Raw genomic sequence first — 27,425 nt, 5'->3', positions numbered from 1 at the left:
GATATTGGGAGCGGTGGCTGAAAATTCTGTAAAAGTGGTTGAGATAGTGTAATAATGCCTCTTTTTTTATCCCATGTTTGTTCATTAGGTATTTCAAGGTATTCTCGAAAGAAATAAAATAATCTGGATAAACATCACTGGTCAAGCTGGATCACGACTTGATATTTTAGTTGAAAACATGGGCAGAATAAATTATGGCAAAGACATCCATGACCGAAAGGTATATGAAATATGCTTTATTTCATTGGTGGTTCAATGGCGTTTATTTATCGCATATGCAACTGCAGAGTGAAATTCTTTTTGCATTTATTACACATGCAGCCACTGCCATTTTTGACACCATTCTTTAAAGTCCAAAGCCCGGTCCTCCCGCGCACTCGGAGTACTTGAGCAGTTCCCGTGATCCAACATCCCTCTCTTCATCTGGCCATCTTTGTCTTCCGGAGGCACCTCCCTCAGCCTACCTTGAAGGCGCTGGAGACATTACCCCGGTTCACCATCCTACTGGTCCTTGCTCCTCACCTGTGACATTTCCAACTACCTCCTGATTACACTGTCCGCCGAGCTTTCCGGCCGGTTCCTGGTCACGTTGACTGACAGGCCTTTGGGCGGGCCACAATGAGCCTTCGGGCGAGTTTTCGATCCTGCCGAGCTTTCAGAGGGGCCCCTACCATCGACGAGGCTTCGGGTGAGGTATCGGACCCTCCGACCGACGAGCCTTATTTTAATAATTCTGTGGTATGCACTGATTGGAAGGACAATTTTAGAATGGCCAGATAGTGTTGATGGTCCTATAGAAATGTGTGGAGATATACTTCAACAAATCATATCATGGTTTAATAATTTAAAGAAAATATTTGCAGTTTTGATTTTATTGATGTCATCTTCCTGTACTGGTAATCAAGACATATTATTCTTTTCCAGGGATGTATTAGTTATGGCACTCTTAAACACCAGTCTGGTTTATTTCCCTTAAAATTCAAGTGTATACCATTGAGTTCAGAAGACCTGCAATGCATGTGCTTTTAACAACACAATCTCTATTTGGGTGCAATGATCTCCAAAATCTACATTTTAAAAGCAGAAATGTCAGATGTACACATGGTCTCGGTATATATTAACTAGTTATGCTGAATTTTTGTGAAGAAGATCCTTAATGATTATTACAGCTCCATTTGAAACCATGTAAATGAATAAATGTAAGTTTATTTTGCTGGATCCTTGCAGATTAGGCCATTCATCCTATCAAGTCTATTCCGCAATTCATTCCCTCTTCACCCCATTTTCCTGCCTTCTCCCCATAACCCTGGACACCCATACTAATCCTTTGTAAGAATTTCATTGTTCTAGATATGAACCAGAGTAATAAAATTCATCCTTGCCACAGCTTCACAGGACATTAGATACATTGAACATAATTACAATGAAAATATATTTGCAATAACTTATCAATAATTCTAATTAAACTAGACCATGATATTGCAAAAACAACAGTATGTAGAGCAGGCTACATCGGGAAAGGAATGATCAATGTTTCAGAGTAAGATCCTTCTTCAGCACGGAAATATCCATGTTCTTTCACAATTGTGAACCTCACCACTCAGAAAATAAATATTTAAGATCCAAAGATGACCTTGTGCTTTCCCCACACTGAATTCCTTCTGCCACAGCTTTGTTTACTCTCTTAGCCAACAAATGCCACGTTGGCAGTTCCTGGTAGCAGTTCCTTCATCCCTATCTTTTGACTCCAATCTCCTGATCAATTTGAATGAATAAGTTTATTGGCCAAGTATATTCACATACAAGGAATTTGCCTTGGTGCTCCGCCCGCAAGTGACAAGATGACATACATAGGAATGACACATAAAACATTAAACATTAATAATAAAACATTTATCAATTTCATGTGCATCTCAATAAGTTGCCTTCAATTGTAAACATTTCTTAATGCTTGCTGTGTTGTGTGAAAATCTTATTGAATGACCTATGAAATTCAACATCAGTATTCAATATCAGTGTTCATTTACATTGATTATATAAATAAATCAATAAGACTAACTCATGACTTTGAGGCACAAGTGGCCACAGATGCTGGAATCTAGAACTATGAAAGTGTTCCAGAAGAATTCTGCAGATCAGGCATTATCTGTGGAAGAAAGTGGATAGTTGATGTTGATGGAATGTTGACTGTCCATTTCCCTCTCCGTTGCTGCCTGCCCCACAGTGTCCCTCTAGCAGTTCTCCTTTCTTTCCACTTGACTGGCTCTTCAGAATTCATCCTGACTCTCCCTGATCAGGCATCAAACATTGTAAGTGGAGACTTTTTCCAATAGTCCATTAATCTCCATGTCCTCGCTATCGTCCTCAAATAGTGGATTCTATTAACTTCATGACAAAATTTGGCCTCATTTCCTAGTGTCTTTTTCCAGCCTTCATAATCTATATTGTGAAGCAACCAATTTTCAATTCCAGGGGGGACAATTCCTGAATTTGGAAGATTGGGACCAAAGCATCTGTAGTTTCCTGACCACTTTCAGTAGTATCAATTAGGTCCTGGTGATGTGCTTATCTACAGTTCCAATCAAATGGTATCAATTCTCCAACTTTAGTTATCCTATAACAACCCTCCTCCCCCTCTCCTTTTTTCCCCAACACCCTCCCCTTCTTTCCCCTGGGCCCCACATGGACTCCCCTTCAGCCCACCCTCCTCCTCCCGCTACTTTCCTCACTCTGGCTACATACACAAACTGCAACTCTTCAAATCTATCTCACACTGACTCTTCTTATCTCTCACTTTTGTTCCAACCATCTGCCTATCAAACAATCCCAGGTACACAAAAATGCTGGAGAAACTCAGCGGGTGCAGCAGCATCTATGGAGCGAAGGAAATAGGTAACATTTCGGGTCGAAACCCTTCTTCAGACTGATAGGGGGTCAAACAATACCCCTTGCCTGTGTCGACTTAATACCCGCCACGCAATGTCCTGCCTCTCCCCCCCCCCCCCTACCCTACATCAGTCTGAAGAAGGGTTTTGGCCTGAAACGTTGCCTTTTTCCTTCGCTCCATAGATGCTGCCTCTATAGATGCTGAGTTTCTCCAGCATTTTTGTCTACCTTCGATTTTTCAGCATCTGCAGTTCCTTCTTAAATATTCTTTCTCACCCGTACAGCCAGAAATGTCACCTATTCATGTTCTCCAGAGATGTTGTCTGTCCTGCAGAGTTACTCTGGCAATTTGTGTCCATTATGTTCTCTTAGTCATATTGTTAAATACATTAGTTCTAATATGGTATATCCCCTGATATATTTTGTCTTCATTTGTTGCCACGACAGATGGCACAGCAAAGAGATGTCATTTTCTTTCTTCCCTACAGGGTCTGGTAACCAATCTTACGCTGGGTTCACAAACCCTAACTAACTGGACTATCTACTCATTAAATATCGATGAAGCCATATCAAATGGCCTGTTAAATAAGCTCCAGAAACTTCCAGGCCTCACTGCTACGACCAAAGTGAATGTGCCATCCTTTTACTTGGGCTCCTTTGTGATTCCGAGTGGAATTCCTGACCTACCTCAAGATACATACCTTAAATTTTCAGGATGGACCAAGGTGAGTGCAAGATTTGAATTAAATTTCGCAAAATAATGTAGCCTAGAGTGTGCTTTAATTAATAATGAATGCAAACAGGTAGAATGCGGTAGGCTTTAAGCCAAGGGTTCCCAACCTGGGGGTAAATTTACCCCCAGGGGGTACATTTTGCCTACCCAGGGGGTAAATTTGTTGATTCTGGATTTGTACATATTTTTTCCTCATTGACTGACTGTTTGGTTCTGGTATATCGATATCTGTCATTCATTAGTTGTTCATAAATAAGTGGAATAACATTGTTATGTACTATTAAGGTTGCCAGGACGAAAATAATTAGGAACCCTTGCTTTAAGCAATAGTGAATGAAAAACACAATATGTAGAATATGTATTTTTAAGTATTGCAACACTTGTCCCATTTGTCAATCCATCCACTTAGATCACCATTATTCACATATATTGTTCAGCTGAAAATACAGGGTGTAATAGATCTGTTCATTGCTGACTCAAAGCTTGGAGAAAGAGAGATAGCAGTGAGGAGGGTATATATAGTGCACAAAGGCATATAGATAAGTTAAGGAGGTGGGAGATGGAGTATAATGTGGGAGAATGTGAGGTTATACATATGAAGAATAGTTTTACAGTGGTGGAGACTAGCAAAATTTGGTGTGAACTTGTGTCTTGCCGAACCCCTTTGTGTGACAGTTAGTAAACTTCCAGGAACAACAGCAATTGGAGCACAGGATATGTTGATTTTAATGTAAAAAGGTTTTGAAAACGAATGTAAGGAAGTCCTGTTGAGATTATAAAGGTTTTAGTGAGATGTCATTTGAAGTGTTTTGTGCAGTTTTGTCCCCACTTCCCAGGATGTGTCTCTGATCCTTTTCTTAGAATTAGCGCAGTACATATTCTTAAAATTGATAGCAGGTACAGTATACATTCTTTGAAGGGTTGTTGTGTAAAACTGAAGTCCCGGGGTTTAGGTGGGAAATAGGACTGTTTCAGTCATCTCGGCATCAACCCGATCAATCTCAGTCGGAATATGTTGTCCCAAACCAAACATCGCTCATTCTTCTTAATTCCACAAAATGGGGCTTGTTTTACTCAACTTTTCTCAGAAGGATAACCTCTTCATACCAGGAATAAATGTAATGCATCTGTGCAGCAGAAGTCTAGTCATGAGTTTAGGAGCAAAAATGAGGATCTATATGGTCAATGGGTTTCCCCTCAATTCTTATATTCTATCAGTATGATTTGCATTGATAGTGTGCATTTATTCTGTTTTCTGTAATTGATCAATTGTAACTTAGAAATATTGAAAACAGAAACAGATAACATCAATGTGCTCTCCTAAATATCAAATTCCTGTTATCTTCTTGGAACAGGAATCTACCTTTTTGTCAAATATTTTCAGTGATTTGGCTTGAACAACCAGCTCTTTCTGTAGTGAACACACCCTGTGTGAAAACATATCTAATTTCTCTCCTAAATGTCTAACTGAGACTGAGTGTTCTGGACAGCCTAGACAGGAGCGACCTTGTCCATTCATTTTTGCTCTGTCAGAATGTTGTTCACTTCAATTAGATCCCCTATCATTCTTCCAAACTGTGGTGAATACAAAACTAAACAACTTAATCTTTCCTTGCAAGGCTATCCCACCATCCCAGGAATAAGTCTAGTGAATCTTATAGCAAAGTATATCCGTTCTTTGGTAAGACAATCAAATCAGTAAGCAATATCACCAATGACCTAAATAATTTTGATCTAACCACACCAGTCCCTAACTCTCGCCACATACCTTACCGCATCAATCCATAACTACAGCTGCATCCTTGCTTAGAATAACTGGTGTGCATAGACACGCAAGCCTCTGTGTAAATCGTACCTCCCAATCTAACATGAAATAATATACTGCTTTCATATTTTTCCTACTGAAATGGATAACATCACATTCATCACATAATACCCCATATGCCATGTTTTATTAATTGGCTGAGCCTGTCCAAATTGCCTTGAAGCCTCTTTATGGTCTCCCAATTCATAATTCCATACAGTTTCATGATATTGGCAAACTTTGAAGTATTAAATTTGACCAAATCATTAAATTAAAAAACAAATTTGTCATAAAATCTGAACAGTTATGGGCCAATCACCAATCCCTGCAAAACCTCACTGGTCAATGCTGGACATCCCCAAACAATCAATTTTAGTCATCCCTCTCCATCCAAATCAACCCCTCCCGGTCCCAACCGGTCCCTACATCTACTCCCTCATATTCAGCCACGGACCCCAGCAGCCCTTCCAGATGAGACAGAGGTTCACATGCACTTCCACTAACTTCATCCTTTTCCCCTTACATACATCCCCTTCCACCTATATCCCTTCCTCTGGCTTCACATTTCATTCATCTTCTCTCCCTATCTTACACCCCTTTGTCTCCTTTTCAACTCTTGCCTTTGTCCGTCTGGCAATCAAAACACTCCTCGCCTACACTGACCTGTCATTTGCCTGGCTTCATCCCACCTCGACCTCATATTCAAGCGTTCTTTTCCCCCCACCCCACAACTAACATCAATCTGAAGAAGAATCTCGACCCGAATCGTCAGCTATCCATGTCCTCCAGAGATGTGCCTAATACATTGAGTTACTCCAGCAACTTATGTTTTTGCCCTTTATTCTGACTTTGTTTCCAGTTTACACAAATCATTTTCAATACTAGCCAGTGCATTACTCCCAATGCCATGTGCTTTCATTTTGTACACTGACTTCTTTTGTGGGACTTTCCAAAAGCTTTATGAAAATCCTGGTACACCACATCAACTGGTTCTCTTTTTTAGAATCTACCAGTTATGTCCTCAGCAAAATCCAGTTGATTTCTTCTGTTGACTTTGTCTAATCCTCTTGCTTTTTAAAAAATGTGCTATTTTCTTTACAATAGCTTCTTCTATTTACAAATTCTCTAGAATTTGTAAAACCTATCTTATATAGAATGGATAGCAAGGTATTTTGTTAGTTGGTGGGTATGTGAGATTCCTCTTAACTGTAAATGCAATGAGCAGTAAACTTTGACTGAAAGCGACAATATCTTACCTGGTAGAAGTTGATGCAAAATGAATAATTTTGACACCTTTTACAGAAGTCTGTGAACCTACAGATGTTATCAGAGTCATTGCTGTCAAACGGTGAGACAGATTTATTTGATAAAGCTCTTTTAGTTCTGCTGTGTTTGGGCAAATTCGTTGAACAGTATAAGATAATATCAAGGCTTTATCATTAAAATCCTTCCAGTGGGCGTATTTTTCTCTGAATTGCCACATATGACTGCAGGCAGAGCCTTTTAAGTCCATAACTCCTCGATTTACAAGAATCAATCCACCAATCTTTCAGGTATTATCATTAGTATAGTTAGTTACCATCAGTCCATCTGAGAGAGATGATGGTGTGGCTTTGATGTTGCCCTGTTTGGAGAGGGGGAATGTTGATCGTTTTGTGGCGTTGCCACCTGGCCTCCAGGTTCTTGAACCATATGCTGGGCAAGTTGGGCCGAAGGGCCTGTTGCCATGCTGTATGACTCAATCTGACTTCCCTCTCTGCGTATAGTTTAGTTTAGATCCAGCACAGAAACAGGCCCTTCGGCCCACCGAGTCCGCACCGACCAGCGATCAACATAAGGCACATTAACACAAGCCTGCACACACTAGGAACAATTTACACTTGTACCAAGTATACGAACCCAAGCCAATTAACCAACAAACCTGTACGTCTTCGGAGTGTGGTAGGAAACCGAAGATCTTGGAGAAAACCCTCACGATCACGGGGAGAACGTACAAATTCCGTACAGACAGCACCCGTAGTCGGGATCGAACCTGGGTGCAACTCTACCGCCGTGCCATTGTGCTGCCCGTATTCCAAATTACAAACAGGAATATCATTCCTTAGGTTCCGTTGCATTGGGATGTGATCACGCAGGCTAGACAAAACTTCCCAGTATTTGTGTGTAATCTTTTCCCATTTTTCTTTATACTTTATGATTCTTATGAAGTTCAGTTGTGTCTGTAATAGGAGAGAAATATTCTTTGGGCAATCACACTCTCTATTTGCTGTACTTTTTCAACGAATGCTGTCAACTTGAAACAAGATTTAATAATTGGCTAAAGTGGTTTCCAAAAAGAGTCATCGTGACAGAATGTTTTATTTATTTTCATTCCCTAGTAAGGTTTTGTGGTATTTCATGCTTTGCAAAGATTGATGCTTCATTGGTGCATGTTGGTACACTCACCGACCAACAACAATCCTCATAATCAGTAAGTGTCTGCCTTGGTCAGTGGCACGAAGAACATTCAAGCTAAGGGGAGAAATAAAATATTGACCCATCACTGTTCTCAACTAAACCTAACAGCATAAAGAATCACGAGTTATATATATGCATCAGTGCCTGCAACCTTGTGAAGACAGGAAGTTGGGCAGTACTGTTTTAGCCTCAGAATACCAACCTTCGGATGTGAAGCCTTAGAAGTGCACTCATCATAGCTGCATCAACACCTGGGCTCATGTCACCTGCAGCTCTGATCACAGTAGAGTGATCACAAAGTTGAATCTTTACTTATTTGTTTTGCTCCCGTGTCCACAGATCAGCCAAATTCCTAACCGTACAGTAATACCTAATTGTTACACAGCTTCTGAGGCTGTGCAACTTGTGTGACATCTTTGTTGACATTGCATGGGAACATTACACCCCAAAAAGGAAGGGCCAGCAGTGACACGACCTGCCTGGTGAAGGCCAATCTGTTCTTAGGGGAAGCAGTCACAGCTGTGCACAGGGAATGCATTTTGAGTCCAAATCCCTTGTTTCCATCACAAAATTGGCCTGAGAGTATTCATATGCTGTCCACTATGTGCAAAAATCATTGGGATTTGCACAGCTAATCCATTGCACAAATGAATTGTTCCTCATTGGAATGAGGAAGTGTTGATCCAAATGTGAATAATTGCTGACTACAGTGCTGCATGCTCATTGTGTCACACACCTTTCAGCAAAGTTATGTACCCAATCTGTTGAGTTCCTTCACTGCTCAAACATATCATCAACCAGGAGATCCAGTAGGCCTTCGAGCCAGCACCGCCATTCATTGTGATCATGGCTGATCGTCCCCTATCAATAACCCGTGGCTGCCTTCTCCCCATATCCCTTGACTCCACTAGCCCCTAGAGCTCTATCTAACTCTCTCTTAAATCTATCCAGTGATTTGGCCTCCACTGCCCTCTGTGGCAGGGAATTCCATAAATTCACAACTCTCTGGGTGAAAAAGTTTTTTCTCACCTCAGTCTTAAATGACCTCCCCTTTATTCTAAGACTGTGGCCCCTGGTTCTGGACTCGCCCAACATTGGGAACATTTTTCCTGCATCTAGCTTGTCCAGTCCTTTTATAATTTTATATGTTTCTATAAGATACCCCCTCATCCTTCTAAACTCCGGTGAATACAAGCCTAGTCTTTTCAATCTTTCCTCATATGACAGTCCCGCCATCCCAGGGATCAATCTCGTGAACCTACGCTGCACTGCCTCAATCACAAGGATGTCCTTCCTCAAATTAGGAGACCAAAACTGGACACAATACTCCAGATGTGGTCTCACCAGAGCCCTATACAGCCCTGAACGCAAGTGTTCAATGAAACAGTCGCCGGGTATACGCTTTGTTTTGCCAGTGTACAGGAGCCCGCATGGGGAACATCGGATGCAGTAGATGAGGTTAGAGGACGTGCATGTGAATCTCTGCCTCACCTGGAAGGACTGTCGGAGTCCCTGGATTGAGATGAGGGAAGAGATATTAGGACAGATGTTATATCTTCTGCAGTTGCAGGGGAATGTACCTGGGGATATGGTGGCTTGGGTGGGAAGGGATGAGTGAACTAAGGGAGCGGTCTTTGCAAAAGGCAGAAAGGGCTGGAGTTGGGAAGATGGAACTGGTGGAGGGATCACGTTGGAAGTGACGGTAATGTTGTAGGATGTGTGCTGATTGTGGAGACTGGAGGGTTGAAATGTTGTGTCTGGGGAGAAAGGGAGCGAGAGCAGAAGTCTGAGAAACAGAAGAAACGTGAGTGGGGGACGACAGCCCGATGACACCACGCACACTAAAAAAATGTGGACATCTCGGAAGTCCTCATATGAAAAAGCCTCATCTTGGGAGCAGATGTGGTGGAGTCAGAGGAATTGAGAGTAGCGGTTGCGTCTTTACTAGAGGCAGGGTGGGAGGAAGTGCCGTCATGATAACTGTGTGAGTTGCTAGGTTTATAATAGATGCCATTCAAAAGTCTTTTTTTTGTGCGTCCAGTCCTTCCCCCCCCCCCCCCCCCCCACCCCCCACCCCCCCTTCCCGGTACAAGAGGTAGGGTTGGAGGAAATGTAGTCCAGGTAACTGTGGGTGTTGGTAGGTTTATAGTAAATGATCAGTTGATAGAAAATCCAAGATATCCTCTTTCTTAGTGACGTGGTTTCATAGATGGATCCCTCCACCCATGTCTCCTCTGTGTCCCGAAGGTTTGTACTTGCTTCCCCTCTTCCCGGATGGAACACGGATAGTTCTATGATCCTCACCCCACCAGTCTTTGCATCCAACCATTCACACTCATAACATTCCCGTCACCTCCAACGTGATCCCATCTTCCCATCTCCACCGCTTTCAGCTTTCTGCAGAGACTGCTCTCTCTGCAACTCCTTGGTTCACTCATCCTTTCCCATCAAAATCAGCCCCTCCCCGGATACTTTCCGCTACAACCGCAGGGGATGCAACACCTGTGTCTGTACCTCTTTTTTTGCCTCCATCTCGGGACCTCAGGACTCTTCCCAGGTGAGACAGAGGTTCTCGCGCACCTCCTCTTATCTCACCTACTGCATCCGGTGTTACCACTGTAGCCTCCTGTACAAAGGCAAGACCAAGTGTGTGTAATTTTGCTGAACATTTAGGCTCAGTCCATCATGGCCTGCTGGATCTTCTGGTTAATAACTATTTTATACTCCCTTCCCATTCCCTCACTAACCTTCATGACCTGGACTGTCTCCCTTGCCAGTGTGTGACCACACCCAAACTAGAGGATCAGCACCTCATATTCTGGTTGGGTAGCTTGCAACCCAATGGTATGAACATTGAATTCCAAAATTTTAGGTAGCTTCCGACTAACCCTACCCCTAAACCCTCCGTCCTTTCTCTCCCACACCTCCCCTTCCATCCCCCAAACCCTTCCACTTCCACCCCCCAAACCCTTCCCCTGTGCCTCACCTGGTGAAAAGCTGATGAAGGGTCTCGACCCGAAAAGTCCTTTTCTCCAGAGATGCTGCCTGACCCATTGAGTTACTCCGGCATTTTGTGCCTATCTCCACATTTCTGGCCGCCTTCTCCGCCCTACGATTATTCTGAAGAAGGGACATGTCGCGGAACCTAACTATGTTCTCCAGAGATGCTGCCTGACTTGCTGAGTTATTCCATCACTTTGTGTCCTTTTCAACATCGGTTTAAGTTGAGAGGGGAAATATTTAATTGGAACTTGAGGGACAACGTTTACACACAGTGGGTATACGGTACGAGCTGCCAGGGGAGGTAGTTGAGGCAAGTACTATAACAACTTTTAAAATACATTTGGATCAGTACAAGGAGAGGAAAGATTTGGAGGTAGATGGGGCATTTTGGTCGGCAAGGGGAAGTTTGGCTGAAGGGCCTGTCTCCATGCTATATGACTCTGGCATTAGTACGGGCATATGGATAGGAAAGGTTCAGAGGAATCTGGGCTAAACGTGGTCAAATGCAACAAGCTTAGGTGGGGCATCTTGGTCGGCCTGTCTCCATGCGCTATGACTCTATAACACCAACAACCTCTCATTCGACGTCAACAACATTAAGGAACAGATTGTTGATATCTGAAAGGAGAAGTCAGTAGACCACTAGTCAGTTTTGTTGATGTGTTGTGGTTAACAGCTTCAAATTCCTGAGCGTTAACATCTTCAGTGACCAGTCCTTGACCTAGCACATAGTGCAATTATGAAGAAGGTGTCTGAAGAAGGGTCATGCCCCGGAACATCACCTATCCATGTTCTCAAGGAATGCTGGCTGACCCGCTGAGTTACTTCAGCATTTTTTGTCTTTCCTTGGGAAACCAGCACGTGCAGTTCCTTGTTGTTACATCTCTACTTTGTTAGATGTTTCATGAGATTCAGCATGTCTCCGAATACTCCAACAAACTTTCACAGATATACTGTAGAAGGTATCCTGACTTGTTCCATTATGGCAATTCCAACACGCCCGGATCACAAGAGGCTGCAGAGAGGTGGAATCAGCATTCCCCGCCAACAAAAGCATCTGCATGAGGTATTGCCTCAAGAAAGCAGTTATCTATCATCCGGACAATGCCCTGTTCTCACTCTTACCATTAGGGAGGTGCAGAGGTCTGGAGCCCCACTGCATCAGGATCAGGAACAACTACTTTCCTACAACTATCAGGTCTTGAACCAGATTACACAACCCAAAATCTACTTCGACATCTGAACACTACGACCCATCTCTTGCATTAATTTGAAATAGCTTATTATTTTTCTTTCTTTCTTTTAAAATCTTTTTATTAGTTTTTTTTCAAAAACAAAAACAAAAGAACAACAAAAAATAATAATGATAAACATAACAATGATATTGATACATAGGGATCAGGGTTACATTAATAACAGGTATAACCTAAATATGAGTCAGTGTCAAAATACACATTGAGTATAGACCTCCCGGTCTCTATGTAAATATAGTTAAGTGTTTAAAAAAGAACTTGTGTATATATAAAAACAAAATTATAAAAAGAAAAAAAAAGAAAAAAAGAGGAAAAAGAGAAAAACAAAACCCCCAAAACTAGAAGAAAAAAAAGAAGCAAAACAGAATCTGGGCTGCAAAGAATTTCAACAATTTAATTCCCTGTTTGTCGTCAAGTCCGTTCCACCGTATAAAGGTAAAATAATTATTATAACAGTTGGAGAGGGGACAATTTATATCATGTGAAAATGTTGAATAAAGCTTCCCCAAATCCTATCAAATTTAACCAATGGCTCAACAAGGTCACTCCTAATTTTTTCTAAATTTAAACATTATATCGTTTCAAGGTACCAATGGAGTGTGGTCAGAGGATTAAAGTATTTCCATTTAATTATTTTTAAAAATTATTTCTTTGCACTAATGTCTTGTGTATTATACAGTCTTTTTTCTTTTTTAGAATTGTTTGTGTTATTTTTATATAATTTGGTTTTTGTGTGTTTGAGTCTGTGTGCCTGTGCAAGCAAGGTTTTTTTCTGTACCTCTACTTGTGCATATGACAATGAGCTTGAACTTACTTGGCAAAGAGGAGGGACGGATGGTAAATAGCAGAGCTGTGCTTTGCAGAAAACAGGAGGTAGAAGGGTGCCGGTGCAACTTTATTTGGCTTGGGCCAGAAGTAAAATCCGTAATTCCAGATCTTGCCTTAGTTTCTTCCCCCAGATGGCAATTATGGTTGGATTGGGCTTTGGAGAAGTAGACTTCCCAATAAGTTTGAGATGTGTTTTCAATGCGTTTTATTTCAGTGCTGCAAAAGAATAACAGAGACTTACATGGATACTGACTTTCCCCAAACTCAAAGAGTCCCACGCTGATTTGTGGACAGGAAACATTACTTGCTAAGCATTGTTGTTGGAAGGTACCAGTCAAAACGTTGATAGCAACGATTAGATAGATTGTTTTACTTCAGCATTCCTGACTTTAGTTTAGTTTAGAGATACAGCGCAGAAACAGGCTCTTCGGGCCAATGAGTCTGCACAGACCAGCGATCTCGGCACATTAACACTATCCTAAACACACTAGGGCCAAGTTACACTTATACCAAGCCAATTAACCTACAAACCCATACGTCCATGGAATGTGGGAGGACACCGAATATTTCAGAGAAAAAGCACAGGGTCACAGGGAGAACGTACAAACTCTGTACAGACAGCACCCGTAGTCAGGATCGAACCTGGGTTTACTGGCACTGTAAGGCAGCAACTACCCCTGTGCCACCGTGCCGCTGACTTGAGAATTTAATATTAGCCAGAACATCCCATCTGCTCTGCAAAATGAAATGCATGTCTTTCTCTGGACTTTTTAAGTAAGGGCCTTTGTTTAATGTCTCATTTTAAAGAATGTAAAAAAGTTAGTTCAACGTTCCCCCAAATGGTACTGAAGTGGCAATCTAGGTTTTTAAAATTCCATGTGAAGTGACTTGAAAGCCATGTTCTTCTTCCCCTCATGCATGGATGGTATCGGAGGATGAAGGTTAATAAATGAAGCAGCAAAACCATGACCAGGGAACACCTGCACTGGAGCAGAGATTTAACATTACATACAGCATAGAAAAGGAAAGCACAGGAATGGGCCCTTAAACCCACAATGTTTGTGCGAACATGATGCCAAGTTAAGCTGATCTCATCTGCCTGTACATAATCTATATCCCACTATTCCTTGCACTTGCTTGTGCCTATCTAGAAGTCTCCCAAATTCCACTTTCGTATCTTCCTCCATCACCATCACTGACAATGCCTTCCAGGCCCCCACCACTCTGTGTGGGGGAAAAACATGCCTTGCACGTCACCATTAAAGTATCCCCTCTCACCTTATAACTATGCCCTCTAGTGTTGGTTATTTCCTCCCTGGGGAAAAGAATCCAACTATCGCCCCCTTCTATGGCTCTCATAATTTTGTATGCATTTATCACCTCCCTAAACGTCAGATATTCCAAAGAAAACAATCCAAGTTGAATAGGAGAAACCCGCTCTAATCTGGGTAGCATTCTGGTAAGCCTCCTCTGCACCTTCTCTAAAGCCTCTACATGGCGCAACCAGAACTGCACGCAATACTTCAAATGAGGCCGAACCAAAGTCATTGCCACCTTCGGTATGCTTTGAACTTAGACTCCAAGATCCCTCTGCACATCCATACTGTCAAGGGTCTTGCCACAAACTGTATACTCTCCCCTTACATTCAACCTTCCAAAGTGCAACACTTCACACTTGCTCGGATTAAATTCCATCTGTCATTTCTCCGCCTATTTCTGCAGTTGATCAATATCCCACTGTATCTTCTGGCAGCCTTCCTCATTGTCAGCAACTCCTCCAGATTTGATGTCATCAACAAACTTTTTCACCAACTCATCTACATTTACATTCAAGCCATTTATGAATGTATTTATATATTTGCAGAATATATATTATATATATATTTATATTTGGTTTTAAAATGGGAAGTAGCTTTGCTCTTGTGAATATGTTATGATGTCCCTTTCATTGTCAGTAACAAGCCATAATGAATCTAAAATTGCCCTCGAGTATGAGCAATCTCAGTTTAAAGTGTTGCAGATAGCAGTTGGAGGTTAGAATAGTGTGCTACAGAGAATGCTTGAGGCAAACATTACTGCATCTTTTAAGGAATAAATGGATTAATGTTAGAAGTGAAACATGATGCCGAGCTATGTGTAATAGCAGTGTTACTCATGAAATGCTAAAAATGCCAACATACTTGGTGAGCAAAACAGCCATCTTCCTGCGCTGTTAACTGGTGTGATTCAACTCTCACTGCTTTTGAATATCTTATGTAAAACTCACCTTATTTCCCAAACGCCGTTGTTTCCGATTAAGTAAGCTATACCCTGCAACCTGTTGTTGGAAAAGTGCCCACAGTCTAGACCATATGTAAATGCATGATTCAAATTATGTTATTTTAAAGGAAAGATTGTGTTTTTTTTTCTTATGCTTGGAAATAAATTTGACACTGTCTGACCGCCATAGCCTCAGAATGTTTGGTTTGCACGTATCTCTGCAAAGCAACACTTTCAATTTTCATGCTTCAGCTCTTGCAAAGTAATATCATAAAAGAACATTCATGGTACAAGATGATGTTTCCTAAGTTTTAATTTAGTAATTACTAATCATCTAACACATGAACTAAATGCAGAACTAGTCAGCAAGCGAACTTCGTAAATTATAATCGCTCTGGTTTCCATGAATATTGGTTTGTTTAGGTTGACTTGCAATTTTATCTTAGCAATTTAGGAACAAAGAAGATTAAATGATGACATTTATATATTTTTCTGTCATTGTTCATATAGTGTCCTCTGAAAGCATGTAATTATCCATTTAAGCCATTCTCCATAGATTAATCATCATCTGGATCTAAAACTCAATCAAAACGAATAAATCTGGAAAAAAGTGTTACTTCCATTCATCTTTGAACTGGACATATTTCATCCTAACTATGTCTGACATATATGTGAATCAGACCCTGTTAAATGCCTGAGGAGATGATTTAGCACAGTAGTAGTTTGGGTCTGATTTGTGAAGATAATCACATTGGATTGCAAGGGAGAGGTGAGTTAACATGAGTTTTTAAAATTCCAAATGGCTCTGCCATGTTCAGTAAGGTTAAGTCTATTTCCTCTCACTGAAGAGTTGGAAACCAGTGATAGCTCATTTAAATTTTGCCAACAATGTCCCTTTCTCTTGAATGAATACAATCATTTTCCCATAAAGGGCACATATATATTCTCTTTAATTCACTGTTATATATAATTTAATGACATTTTCTGTTTAAAACCAATGGTTGTTCATTGCCCCTGATTAGCCAAACTGTCATTCACTGAAAAAAGGTACTTCATGCTCAAGTCAGGTTTATTATCAAGAAACTGCAGATGCTGGTTTAGAAAAAAAGACACAAAGCATTGGAGTACCTCAGGGGGTCAAGCGGGATCTCTGGAGAATATGGATAAGCAATGTTTGTTTTGGGGCTCTTCTTCAGACCTCTGAAGAAGGGCCCCGACCGGAAACATAGCCTATCCATGTTTTCCAGAGATGCTGCCTAAACCGCTGACTTACTCCAGCGCTTTGCATCAAATTTTGAGTTTATTATCATATGCCCAAGTTGCAACAAAATGGCAATCAGATATTCCCACAGAGAGTTTGATGTTTTTAAAGGTAGGCCCAATACTTGAAGGAGGTATGACAAGTCCAAGTTGACATAGAACAGTATCAGGTTGAAAATATATATTCTGATTGTAGCAGTAGTTTTGCTTTTGCTGAGCTATCAGCAGGCCATAATTTTGAACATTAAGGGAAGGTTTTAGCACTCGACCTTGTTGGCTCTTGAGGTGAATGATTCATTTTGTCCAAGGTGAGGGCATACAGTCTGTTGAGATTTCAGAGAAACTAAGGCCTTTTTTGCATGAAGAAGAAGGTTAAAAAATAGTTTATGAACTTCAGAATTGTGAAGTGTTTCTGTGCAACAAATTCATTAAAAGATAGAGATTTTCCATTAAGATAAAGAATCGCCATTGAACCAGTACTTGGGAGAACATAAATGTAAAGTAACCAAAAGAGTAAGTGCCAAGATTAGAAATATATTTTACACAGTAAATTGTTAAAACATCCAAACGCAGATGGAGTATTAACTTTTCAAAGAAAGATGGTAAATATTTGAGAACCTTCCATAAAGAGTACGGGAAAATGTTAGTGGAATGAGATCTGGAGAACTCACTTTAATGCAGTGGTGCAATTGATCTGTGAATTGTTTTCATGTTTGTTGATGAAATGTGAACATAGCTGGTGAGCAAGCATTTCATGTTTACCCGTAACTACCTCAGAACAAAGTGACCTGCTGGGTCATTTCAGATACCAGTTAAGGATCAAAGCCAAGCCAAGCCAAGTGGGTGCAAAGCCAAATTGGGTCAGGATTTTAAATTTCCTTTCCTGAAGGACATTAGTGAACTGGATTCACAAATCCAGTTCACTAATGTTTGATGATAATGTTCATCAATGTTTGATGATATTTCTTACTGATGCTGGATTTTTAATCTACTTTTATTTGATTAATTGCATGTGTTATACTGGAATCTTAACGTGTCGTTTGATTAATAATCAAGGTCCCCTAGGTATTATCCAGCAAAGACAAATTCCGTGCATGAATGTTCTTTGTATTTTTATGCCTGGTGACGTTTGCGTTTTGGAATTGCTTTCTTCCCATATGTTCAAACTTAACATCTAATTTGGAAATGGCGAAAAATGTAAGCTATTGTTAAATTAATTATTGGATAGGATATGGACTTCACTTCATTTATTGTCTATCATCCTTAATTTTCTTTAAGGAAATAGTGTAGGAAGAAACTACAGATATGGTTTACACCAAAGATAGACACAAATTGCTGGAGTAACTCGGTTGGCATAGGTGACACTTTGAGTTGAGACCCTTCTTCAGTCTAAAGAAATGTCACCTACTCCTTTTCTCCAGAGATACTGCCTGACTTGCTGAGTTACTTCAGCATTTTGTGCCTATCTTTAAGGAAATAGTGTTGAGTCCATTTTAGTACAAGTGTTGACGGCTCTCCTACATTGCCTCTGGGTAATAAATGCTAGTCCTTAGACCAACAACGGTGAAGGAATAATGATGCTTTTGTTCATTGAAATAATGTAAGATGTAGGCAGAGGCATTCTGCACAATTGTTGTTGTTCTTCTGGGCATAAAGGTTGCAAGTTTGGGCGATGCTGCGTAAACAGCTTAATAACTATGTTGTCCCAGCAATTTCTTTAAGGGTTGGTGTCCACCATTGCTGATTCCACCAGAGATTGAGAGGGCTGAGGCAGTACACCATTGACCAAGGCTGCAGTGTCACGACACAACTCCAGAGTTTGTCTGGACAATGAAGATATAAATTCCATTCCTTTGTTGATTGAAAATAAACCAATTTCTTGGGACACGAGCCCTATTCCTATCCTGGGTCACGCCTGGTAATTTATGCACCTTCTTGACCTTTCAGAAAAACATGCAGGGAGGAGAGAGATATAGATCATGTGCAGGCAGATAAGATTGGTTTATCTTGGCATTATATTCAGCACAAACTTTGCTCTGGTGTTGTACGATGATTCTTATCTCTCAGTATTCCAGCCTCTAAACTTAGACCGACTCTGAACTGGGGCAAGGATCCAGGAATTTCTGGTTCAGGGTGGCCCTGCTGCTGACTCCATTTCTGGAACCTGGTAGATTCGGGCATCTCTAAAACTGTCTGGAATATGCTAAAATTAGCAGTCTTTTGTTGCCACTTACCCGGTGTTTCCAACTTTTGACAAGCCAGACTTATGGTTGGAATTTAACAGAACTATAAAAATCATTCCATCTACCTTATGAAATGTTCTCTTCTTCAGGGCTGCCAACATTGGGTGAGAGTTGGGAGTGAAAAATTGCGAGAGACCAAGCTCGAGGGAGCATAGGGGGGGGGGGGGGGGGGGGGGGGCAGAGGGTGTCCCCCTCCCATTGGTACGGACCATTTGCATTTTTCAGCTTGAAATTGTGCAATATGGTGCATACTGTAGCAAGTCTTTTAACTTACACTTGAATGCAATATATATGCTTTAAATTGGATTGGAGCATTTTTGAAAGGGAAGAGGCTGTGCGATCACTGATCACTGGCCTTGGGGGTACCCGGTGAGGGAGTGGAGCAACCGAGTGTGGAGAGGGTGTGGAAGCAGGGTGTCCCCCCTCCCAGGGTAGGAACTTTTTGAAATTTGATATTAAAATCATGTTTTATTGCACTGTAGAAGTATGATTTCAATGTTTTTTGTATGAAGTATTTTTAAGAGGTAACTTTTTAAGGGGTAACCTTATCCACACAAAGGGTGATGGGTGTATGGAACAAGCTGCCAGAGGAGCAGGGACCATCCCAACATTTAAGAAAAAGTTAGACTGATACATGGATTGGACAGGTTTGGAGGTATGGACCAAAAGCTGGTAGCGTAGCTGGGACATGTTGGCGGGTGTGGGCAAGTTGTGCGGAAGGGCCTGTTTTCACACTGTATCGCTCTATGACTACATTATACCTCCACCATGCATGAATGCTTCAAAATCAAGTGATCGAGTTTTATTGCCATGTACTCAAGCATAGAAACATAGAAAACAGGTGCAGGAATAGGCCATCGGCCCTTCGAGCCAGCACTGCCATTCAATACAATCATGGCTATTCATCTAAAATCAGTACCTCTTTCCTGTTTTTTCCCCCATATCCTTTGATGTCGTTAGCCCCAAGAACTAAATGTAACTCTCTCTTGAAAACATCCAGTGAATTGGCCTGCACTGCCTTCTGTGGCAGAGAATTCCACAGATTCACAACTCTCTGCGTGAAGACATTTTGTTCTCATCTCAGTCCTAACTGCCCCCCCCCCCCACCTTTATTCTTAAACTGTGACCCATGGTTCTGAACATCGGGAACATTTTTCTTGCAGTTATCGTAAGTGAAAATCTAGCAGGCAAGCAGGATGCTTTCAGCAACCCATTTGAGGTCCACTTTCTTCCACCGTTTCTACCCAGTGCTTGGTACTTACTTCCAGCAGCCACTGGTTGTTCTCCAGGATGCACCGAGCCGCAGCCTGATCCATGCTGGTCACCTGGGCGAATTCGGCACAGAGACTCTCACGGCAGCGGCGCAACGCTTCCGACGCCTCCGACGGCCCGGGACTCTTGCACTGAGGCTGCTCCATGGCCGGAGCTGCAGTGAGCGACTCGCCAGCCCGGCAAACACTCGCCAGCCCTGCTCCCCGTCCGCATCTGTCCCCGCCGCTGCTTCTGCTTCCAACACCCGCGGCCTATGCAGTTGATATGAGTTTTGAAATTTTCGTATATCACAGAATTTCTCACAACAGAGCGAGATAAATTTGTGTTCAGCGTGAGAATTTGGTGAAATGCGTGATTCTCACACTCAATGCATGGGAGTTGGCAGCCCTGCCTCTCTCCCCCTCTCTCCCCCCCCCTCTCTCTCTCTCTCTCTCTCTCTCCCCCTCTCTCTCTCCCCCTCTCTCTCTCCCCCTCTCTCTCCCCCTCTCTCTCCTCTCTCTATCCCCTCTCCCTCCCCTCTCTCTCCAACTTTTCTTTCTCTCCCCTCTATCTCCCTCCCACCTCACTCTCATCCTCTCTCTCCCCTCTCTCTCTCCCCCCTCTCTTCCGCTCTATCTCCTCTCAACCTCCCCCCCCTCCCCCTCTATCCTCTCCCCTCTCCCTCTCTTTCCCCTCTCTCTCTCCTCTCACCCCCTCTCCTCTCACCCCTCTCTCTCCCCCTCTCACTCTCCCCCCTCTCACTCTCTCCCCCCTCTCCCTCTCTCCCCTCCCCTCTCCTTCTCTCTCCCCTCTCCTCTCCCTCTCTCTCTCACCCTCTCTCTCTCCCCTCTCTCTCTCCCCTCTCTCTCTCCCCTCTCTCTCCCTTCTCTCTCCCTTTCTCTCTTCCCCATCTCCCTCCCACCTCACTCTCCCCCCTTTCTCGTCGTCCGCCGGTCGCTCTCCCCCTCTCTCTCCCTCTCCCTCCCCTCTCCCCTCTCTCTCTCCCCTCTTTCCGCGGTCTCTCCTCTTCACCTTCTCTCTTCCCCCTGCATCTCTTCCCTCTCTCTCTCAGCTCATCTCTCTCTTCCGCCTGCGTCTCTCTCTGGCCACCCTCTCTCTCTCTCCACCTCTCTCTCTCTCCACCTTTCTCTCTCTCCACCTCTCTCTCTCTCCACCTCTCTCTCTCTCTCTCTCTCTCTCTCTCTCTCCACCTCCCTCCCTCCACCTCTCTCTCCACCTCTCTCTCTCTCCACCTCTCTCTCTCTCCACCTCTCTCTCTCTCCACCTCCCTTTGAGAGTCTGTCCCTTCGGCACAGAGACTCGTGGCAGCGATACAACGCTTCCGAAGCTCCCGACGGCCCGGGACACTCGCACTGTCCGGAGTGCTCCACGACTGGAACTGCAGCGAGCGACTCGCAGCCCCGCAAACACGCGCCAGTCCCGGTTCCCCGCATCTGTTCTGGCCGCTGGTTCTGCTCCCATCCCTCCCTCAGCCCCAGCTCTCCAACACCCGCGGACCATGCAGTTTATCCGAGTTTTGAAATTTTCGTTGATCACAGAATTTCTCACCACAGGGCGTAAGAAATTTCTGATCAGCGTGAGTGCGTGAGAGTTTGCTTGAGGGCGTGATTCTCACGCTCAAAGCATGAGAGTTGGCAGCCCTGTCTTCTTCCACATCCTTTGATTTTGTCAGTGACCAAGTGCTATGCAGATGAAGTGCTGAATGACTCACAGAGAGCAGGCTGGAGGGGTCACTTGGTCAACTTCTGTTTCTATTTCTCAGCTTTTGCCCTCGCAGTGTTTCAGATATATTTGTAGCAAAAGCCAGCCAGCCTAAGAATCTAGGCGAACAGGATGTGATGCAACCTTTAAACCTGCAATAATAAAATGTTTGCACTCATTGTGATTTCTTTGAGGTGATTACTCATGGCTTAACATTTTTACCGTTCATGTCTAAACAAGTACCACTCCCAGTACAAGTGGTCTGTAATTTTGGGGCTAGAGTCACCAATGTAATTTAAGGCAATCATTTGTGTAGAGTAAGATCAGGTTATTTGAAATTTGAAGCACAGCAGTGGCAAATAATCTAAAGTAGACACCAGTATTTGTACAGAAAATGTGAAAAGTGAATTGTTTCCATGAGAGTTCTGCACAGAATTTGAGTGGATATGGTAATGACCACCTCAGCATTAACATAAATGGGAACATTGTGTCATTGAGAATAAAGAACCATTGACAACAGTTATTGACAATGGAGAGCCCTTGTCATCGTCACAATTACTGTCTGAATATGGCTCACTTACATTAAATCTGGATCAGGAAAAGAAAAACATGAGAACTGAAAAATAGCCGGAGAGTGATTCAGTCACTGGAGCACAGGTGATTTCTTAAAAGATTGTTTTCAGATGAATAAAAGGGGAAGTTTATTTCTATGTATTCTAATTGCTTCTATTAGGGAAGGATGCTTGCCTAATATCAGCTTTTGTGCACTTAGACCATATCTGAGTAAGATTGCCTTTATCATGATAAATACATAGAAAGATTTTAGAATAAGTCACAGCCTAGATTACTCATTTGCATATGTTGAGCTTCAGTCAAAATAGTCACTCAAGGGGGATTTTTTGTTCCTTTTATGTGGATGAGTTAAATGTGCCAAAAGTGTGGGTAGAATGTTTAACCTAGTAATGTTTCATAGCAGACCTGACGTAGACGATACTATTGAAGATGTTCAATACAAGTGGCTGATAGGGATCCTTCAGTTAATCTTGGCGCAAGCTTCAATACTCAAATAGTGCCAGACTTTTCTGAGCTTCTGTGTTTGAAGTTCTTCCCCTGCCATCTTGGCTCTCAGTGTCCTTTTGTGGTTGAGGTATGATGAACTATCACTTTCCCTGTGTAGTTATTGTGGTCAACCACGCTATCCTCTTCCAATACCATCTTTGTCCAGTTTCATCCTTATCTTTACAGTTACACCAAGTGGGGCATCTGCAAAGGATTCTCTTCTTCCTCTTCCCTCATTGACTCCTTTATTGTCTATTATTCATCCATCATTCTTCTCATTTGTATGCTGACATCATCCAAAAACACACTGTTTCTATGTATGCTCAAGAGAAAACAATCAGTAAGTTTGTAAAACCTTTCCTTATAACTAATACTTTCTAATCTAGGCAACAAACTGATGGACCTGCTCTGTTCCCGCACCCACCCCTCTCAACATCTTCACCGTCTTCAAATTGTCTCATTGCTTGTCTGGTATCCAGTGTTGTACGAGTAACAAATTCCCTCCAATAAAAATATCAGCAAGAATGAGGGCACAAGAAACAGCTGATGCTGCAATGTTACACAAGGAGCTGGAGAAATGTCCCTACCCGAAACGTCACCTATCCATATCCTCCAGAGATGTTACCTGACCCATTGAGTTATGCCCCTGTCCCACTTAGGAAACCTGAACGGAAACCTCTGGAGACTTTGCGCCCGACCCAAGGTTTCCGTGCGGTTCCCGGAGGTTTTTGTCAGTCTCCCGACCTGCTTTCACTACCTGCAACCACCTGCAACCTCCGGGAACCGCACGGAAACCTTGGATGGGGCGCAAAGTCTCCAGAGGTTTCCGTTCAGGTTTCCTAAGTGGAACAGGGGCATAACTCCAGTACTTTGTGTGCTACATCAATCTTTGGTCCCTTACAAATATCAAATTTCCCAGCGACCATTCACTGTGCCTGTTCCTGGCTGGGTCTGAGATGGTACCTCTCAGATGTTTGCAAACATGCTGTCATATTTGACCCTGTGGTGAGCAACTAATGTCATGTCTCTGCCTGTTTGCATCACTAGAGTAATGCCCAGTTCTCTTCTGACCTGATTAACTGCTGATGACATTGGGCTTGGTCCAGCTTAATCCCTGTAAACTTAATGTCATCCAAAAGTTCAGGTTGAAGCACGCCTGTAGTAACAGGTCAAAATAAGCAAAGTTTTGTTTCCACCCCACGGTTGCACCACAGGAAACGCCAACATAGAACATTGCAGCACAGGAGCAGGCCCTTTGACCCACGAGGTCTGTCCTGATCATGAAGCTAATTTAAACTTTGTATTTGCCTGTTTATATCCCTCCATTCCCTGCCTGTTTATGTATTGGTCTAAATGCCTGTGAAGCATTCTTATTGAATCTGCTTCCATCACTTCCCTTTATAGCACATTCCACATTGATAGCACATTGATAGGCCACTTTGGTGTAAAAAAAAACTAGAATCATAAATCTCCTGTAACCTTTCTCCCTTTCACCTTACAGCTATCCCGCTAGTATATGACATTTCCACCCTAGAAACAAGGCCTTCCTGTAACGTTGCAACCAAAACTACATAGTACTCCAAATGTGGCCTGACAACATTTCTACATGGCTGACTCTTATACTCAACGCCCTGACCAATGTAAACATACAAAAGATTCATATTAATGTACTCTTTCCATGATTGCAATGAAATAAGTAAGTCTAATCATTGTTGAAGTGTTGCCAAATACAGTAGTGAGTATTCTCGCCATTACTCCAGGATTTAAAACATCAGATAATGTGTTGTGTTAAAGAAGACAGATGTGAGCAAAGGTGGTGGGAGAGCGGAGCTGCTTACATTCACAAAGTGCTATATTTCGTTCATCAAAGTAAGCAGAAGGATGCTGTTATGTCAGAATAATGACACCTGCAAAAGGGACATGTTCTTTCAGCACTGATTGTAGTATTGGACCCTCAGGTCCAAGAGCGGCTTGAGCCCATTACTTGGGTGTAAGGGGTTATGGGGAGAAGGCAGAAGAATGGGGTTGAGAGGGAAAGACAGATCAGCCATGAATGAATGGCCTAATTCTGCTCCTATGACGTATGAGCTTCTGGCTTGAGGTGAGAATGTCACATTACTGAACACTCATGTAAATAGTGTTAACTGGGAAGCTTGGAGTTTTTACAAATGATATGTAGAGAATATGATAAAAAATAGCAGATGTACTTATAAAGAAGATGTACTTCTGTAACGTTGTAGCAGTGTCATTGTTAACAGGGACATGATGGACAGTCCTTATTAAATAGCTGGAGGAAAATATACCAAGAATCTTCTGTTCATTGTTAATGAGGTCACTAATTATGAAGTTTGCAATAATTCTTCCCTCTGTCTGCAGGGTCAAGTGTGGATCAATGGCTTCAACCTGGGTCGTTATTGGCCAGTTAAAGGTCCCCAAATCACTCTGTATGTTCCTGCTCATATTCTCAGTACCTCTGCAGTTAACAACATCACAGTATTGGAGCTGGAAAAGGCACCATGCATAGGAGAGCTAAGTATGGCATGTGCTGTGGAATTTGTCGACACGCCTATCCTAAATGCTACCAATGCTCTTACCAACATGCACAATTACCTTTTCAGAAAATATTCTTAGCATAATTGAACTAAAAGTTTAATATGTTTCTTCTAATGTGACGGGCCAGTGTGTGTGGAGAAATGCTGAAAATTAAGCTTTTCAACAGAAGCTACTACTCTTTTTGCTTCTTGCTTTGCAAATTCAAGTTGATGGTAAATAATAAGCATTGCAAACGCAAGCCATCTTGGCCACATTGGTGAAATAAATAAAGATTTTTTTTTAAAGATTAAGAAATGAATTGCACGCACAGGCAAAAATCTTTCCCTTTTTGCCCAAAATTGGTGACGGTACCAAAGAGCCCACGACAGCCATTAAGATAATTCTGGGGGAGGGGGCAAAATCCTGAGAAAGGAAACTTGCTTTGGGGTGATTCCAGACACCAGTTATTACTGGTTCTTCTTCATTAAGACTGATCTTTGATTTAATACAGACTTTGGAGAAAATCAGGGTGCTTACAGCTTTATTGATGATTGTACTGTAAATGGAAAATAAAATATGATCAATCGTATGTTTTATGGATATCTATACTGATTCACTTCAATCTTCTCCGTTTATTGATTAGCTTATTTTGAATGTCCAACTGAAGAATAGATTAATTGTAGATGGCATCTCTTTCCAGAAGCTTCCTTATTTATCACCTGCAATCTTTCTGCTTAACTGCAGAAATATGTCTATGAGCAGGTTGAAAATGGTGAACGAACTGAAACCTTGAGATAAAACCAACTGATGTGCATTCTCCAGAGAGACAGCAACGCAACTTATGTTCTTCCTTTTTCTGCCTCAGGGAACCACTCAGCTATAGCACCAGATTAGTAATATTAAACTATGTAATCATAAAAACCCCCACAAAGTGCTGGAGTAACGGGTCAGGCTGCATCTCTGGAGAACACAGATAGGTGACATTTCGGGTCGGGACCCTTTTTCAGAGGCAGCTATATAATGATTGTTCAATGGGGGAGGCATTGTAATAAAAGCACTGGAAAGCTCTTAAAACTGTTTGCAATAAATGTATTGGGTTCAGGTTTGTTTACTTTAGTTCAGAGATTTAGCATAGAAACGTGCTTTGGCCCACCCAATCCACACCAACCATGAACCCGTGAACCTGTTCACACTATTTCTATATTATCCTTTCCCTAGATACTAGAGGCAATTTATAAAGACCAATTAACCTACAATCCTGCAGGTTGATTTGTATTTGTATAAATGGTGATAATAGATCGGGGCACCACATCATAGCCACATTTGTATCTCATGGCCACTGATCAGGCAGCACGGGTGTAAATAGCTCGTTCTAAGCTTCCTCCAGTCTAGTCAAAAATCACTGAATCAAGCACTTGCGCATCTAAACTTTATTTTGACAAAACACAATTACAGTTCCAACGACTATACCTAACCACCGCGGGTTTGACCCTCGTATCTGCCTGATCAAGCTCTCTTGGCCTCGCTCAAACAGAAACACTCCAGAAGGTCACGCTGTCCTAAGCGCTCTCGTTGAAGATCGAAGCAGGACCTCATGAGGAACTGCTTCCTCATGGCAGCAGACTTTTTATCGGTTCCTGGACTTTGAGGGGCCGAACCACATGGGGGTGGTCTCTTTACAATCCAATTACAGATATCGATTAACCCCATACATGACAGACATTTCCCTAACCCAATAATACAGTAGCTAATACATGTACTGTAACATCACAACATGTGCCCTGATATGCAAGAAACCAGACAAGGCTCAATGCTTAATCCAATCAACAGAACAGTAAAGCTTTGCTACATTATTTATAATGTGTATGTCTGGTTTGCATTCATCCAATCCTTTCTATGCATTTTGCACCTATTTGTCAGGGTCTGCAGATGTTCCCATTCTCTTCCTGCAGCTCTGATCTAGGCTCTAGACAAACTGGCACCATTCTGCAGCTTGTCCCATTTCTACACAAAGTACTTTTAAATTGACCAAATGGCCTAGCAGCCCAGAAACCTTTACTCAATTTTAGGGTCCTAGCCTCTTCAATTTGGCTAGGATTAACATATAAACATAGAAAATAGGTGCAGGAGTAGGC

The 27,425-nt window shown here is 42.2% G+C and overlaps 1 protein-coding gene across 1 annotated transcript in view; it reads left to right on the top strand.

Moving 5' to 3' along the window:
- The window catches only part of glb1 (galactosidase beta 1), an 86,260-nt gene extending 60,381 nt beyond the window's left edge, over positions 1–25,879 (top strand). Inside the window, exons 14-16 of the mRNA XM_033049273.1 lie at positions 89–220; positions 3,375–3,611; positions 25,135–25,879. Coding sequence (XP_032905164.1) covers positions 89–220; positions 3,375–3,611; positions 25,135–25,389 — 624 coding nt within the window. The 3' untranslated portion in view covers positions 25,390–25,879. The remainder of the gene's footprint in view (positions 1–88; positions 221–3,374; positions 3,612–25,134) is intronic.
- The last annotated feature ends 1,546 nt before the right edge of the window (positions 25,880–27,425 follow it).

This window comes from Amblyraja radiata, chromosome 2 (genome assembly GCF_010909765.2).
Source record: "Amblyraja radiata isolate CabotCenter1 chromosome 2, sAmbRad1.1.pri, whole genome shotgun sequence".
In the NCBI taxonomy this organism is placed as follows: Eukaryota; Metazoa; Chordata; class Chondrichthyes; order Rajiformes; family Rajidae; genus Amblyraja; species Amblyraja radiata.
Note: the sequence above shows the minus strand (reverse complement) of the source record. Positions and strands in the feature narration are given on the sequence as shown.